The 3,309-nt window shown below is 43.5% G+C and overlaps 1 protein-coding gene across 4 annotated transcripts in view; it reads left to right on the top strand.

Annotated features, from left to right (window-relative positions):
- ANKRD17 (ankyrin repeat domain 17) overlaps positions 1 to 3,309 on the top strand; it is a 139,870-nt gene that overhangs the window by 113,494 nt on the left and 23,067 nt on the right. For all 4 annotated transcript variants that reach the window (XM_019534281.1, XM_019534280.1, XM_019534279.1 and 1 more), the window contains one exon: positions 1,361 to 1,477. In XM_019534281.1, coding sequence (XP_019389826.1) covers positions 1,361 to 1,477 — 117 coding nt within the window. The remainder of the gene's footprint in view (positions 1 to 1,360; positions 1,478 to 3,309) is intronic.

The raw sequence follows: 3,309 nt of genomic DNA, 5'->3' as shown, positions 1-3,309 counted from the left end.
CCCCTGCTGCAGGCAGTGAACTCAGGGCTTTTTTTAATGCCAGGAGGCTCTACCGGGCAGGGGATGGGGCTGGGCAAGGAAGCCATGGAGGCTTCTCTCGCTTCTCCCCCCAACTGGGGAGAGGCAGGCAGGCACAGCCAGAGGAGCAGCCGCCTGGCTGTGCCTGCCTCTCCCTATCGGATCTGAAATAGTGCCAAATTGCTGTTTCTGATTTGGTCGAATCAAATGGAGACAGTGATTCAAATCACTGTCCTCCACATTGGCCAAATCTGAATCGAATATTTCTGTATTCGCACAGGACTAGTGTTTGCTTAGAATTTCAATATCTACTTTTCTGCCCATCTTTGTTTAATAGTTGCCATCTCTTTTCTACCTATACCATCTTGAATCAAACATTTTGTCCTGTCTGATGTCCCTGATGTAGAATTGGTGGAGGAGACACTGTCTTCTCTCTGTTCAAATGACTAGGGCACTAGTTCTCTCATCCCTGATTTATGGGTCTCTTACAATTTATAGTTTAGCCAAGGATGATTCTGCCTTAAGCAGGAGGCTGGACTAGTTGACCTCATAAGGTCCCTTCCAGTCCTACTTTACTATGATCCTGTGATTCTATAGAATAAATGTTTGTAAGAAGGAAGTGGTGGGCACAAGAGTAACTGGCCAATAGAAAGTTGTAAGTTGAGAAAGAACTTAGAATTTTGTTGCGAGCACTACAAATTTAGTTCCATGGCCTTGGTCCAATGTCTGTGAAAGTTCTGCAAGGGAAGGAACAATCTACACTCATCATTCATACTGTCACTTTTCGTAGCCTCTGCAGAGAAGCTACTGATAGAGCAGGCAGACGTTAAAATGAAAACGGCTCTTTCAGACATTCTGGTAGTCAGTGTGGAATAAGACAGAAACATGAATAGTGTGGAAAATCTTGCTGACCAGTTTTCAGTGAAAACAGATAGCTTAGCTGATCCATAAGACTTTTCTCTCAAGAATTAAGTTCAAAATTGAGATAGATGTTAGTCCATTTCTTTCTTAATATGGTATTATGAATAACCAAACTGCCCTTCATCTAACATAAAATACTTATTTTCAGTATGCACCACTTGTTGCTTATATTGTAGGAGATTATGCTGATTTCTCAGTATATAGACTGTACAAAGACTAATACATTGGCACAAAATATGTGTATTTTTAAAACTTCCTCAAATGTAAAAACCATTAATGTGTGTTTCTTTCTAAAAAAACATTAATTTGTACAAGCTCTCGAATGGGCTGTAAATCCCTTTTGAAAGTGTGTATTTGTGAACAATGGCAAGAATTGGCTTTATTTCTTCAGACAGAAGACTGTTTTACTTGATTGTTGTAGGAGATGCTGAAGAAATGCCACCTCTGTATGGAATCAATTGTACAAGCCAAAGATAGACAGGCTGCTGAAGCAAACAAAAATGCAAGCATTCTTTTAGAGGAACTGGATTTGGAGAAGGTAAGAAATCACCCATCATCTGAAGTGCTAAATACCTTAACCACCAGCATGGGAATTTATTCAGGACTTGGGCCTGAAAATAATTTAAAAAAGAAAAATCCAGTGGAAAATTTTGCTGCATGAAATAACCTGCCCCTATCCACCCTAAGAAGGGAACCAGTGATTTTAGATCAGTGATTTTTCAACCAGGGTGCCATGGTACTCTAGAGTACCTTGAGATCCTTCCAAGGGTGCTTGGGGTTGCCATGCAATGTACTGTTAGGTGTATGAATATGATTCATGAAATAAAACCCAGAAATTTCAAACAGGAAGCCATTGCGGTAAAAACATTCCAATGTGTTGTGCTCCCTTCTGAGTTGTATGTAATAGAAACGTTAAGAGCTGGCATTTCCTGAGAGGTGCCTTAATTTTAGCAAGGGGTTTGTTGAGTCCAGAAACATTGAACCACTGGTTTAGACATTGTATATTCACCCTGTGGATGACTAGAAATTGAATTATATTTTCTTCGGGTTTGGACTGTCTAATATAACTTTGTGCCTGTCTGCTGCTGCTTTTTTTTTGTTTGTTTAGCATTCTAAAATGATCTCTGCAAATATAAAAGAATGCAGTTTTAAATTGATACTTTTTGCATGTAGCATCTATTTATAAACCAGTCAGTATTTGCTGAAATAAGTTTTCTTTTATACTCTATTAAAAGAAACCTTTCAAGAAAAGTTCATACCAAGAAACAATTTATTTACATAATCCACAGAAGTCTGGTTCCTACAGATTGAACTCATTGAAAAGTGTGCACTTGCTGTTGTGCAGATATAGAATCATAGAAAATTAGGGATGGAAGGGACTTCAGGAGGTCATCTAATCCAACACCCTGCAAATATGTGCCACTGCTATTTGTCCTACAAGGAACTTGCACCTGTGCACATGTGCGCTCGTGGTAACATGCCCCACAAAATTTCTTTTGGTCCAGTCCTCTAACTTGTCTAGGTTACTTTGAATCCTAACCCTATCCTCCTCCAGCATATCTACTGCTCCACCCATCTTAGTGTCATCCACAAACTCGCTTAGGGTTCACTCCATCCCATCTTCCAGGTCATTGATGAAGATATTGAACAAAATGGGTCCCAGGACTGACTGTAGCAAAAGCCTTGCTAAAATCAAAGGCACACCACATCCACTGGTCTCCCTGCATCTACAGTCATTTCATCATAGAAGGCAGTCAGGTTGGTCAGGCATGACTTGCCGTTGGTGAATCCATGCTGACTGTTCTTAATCACCTTCTCTTCCAAGTGCTTAGAAACAGATTCCTTGAAGGATCTGTTCCTTAACTTTTTGAGTGCTGGGATGATAAAGTGCTATTCGCATCCTGGCGGAGGCCCAGAGGATATGTGCCCCCTCAACCTGTGTGGGGTGGAGGCAGTTGCTGCTATGCACTACGCCTTGAGCCCCACTGCATCTGGCTCAGGAATGGCCTGATGCTACGTGTGTCCAGGTGCTGGGACTCAGCTTGTTCAGGGGCACATGCTGGGGGTACTGGCCACCATGTGCACCCCGGTGGAGGTCTGGGGTGCACATGCACCTGGCCGAGCTGGGGCCCAATGGTGCATTTTGCCACCAGGTGGGCAGGGGGCAAGGATCTGCACAATGGTGGGATGCACATGGCATCAGGCTGCTCCCAGGCCAGCTGCAGCAGGGCTCAGGGCACAAAACTCAGTACGTATCGGCCACTGCTTCCCCCCCCGACACAGATTGGGGGGGCACGTGCCCCCCCCCCAAAATGTGGGGCAGCCCAGGCGGCTGCATCAGTGGTGAGGGAGGGAGTGGGGCAGGGGCAG

The sequence above is a fragment of the Crocodylus porosus genome, unplaced genomic scaffold (assembly GCF_001723895.1).
Source record: "Crocodylus porosus isolate Cpor-Errol unplaced genomic scaffold, CroPor_comp1, whole genome shotgun sequence".
NCBI lineage: Eukaryota > Metazoa > Chordata > Crocodylia > Crocodylidae > Crocodylus > Crocodylus porosus.
This window is presented reverse-complemented; position numbering and strand designations above follow the sequence as displayed.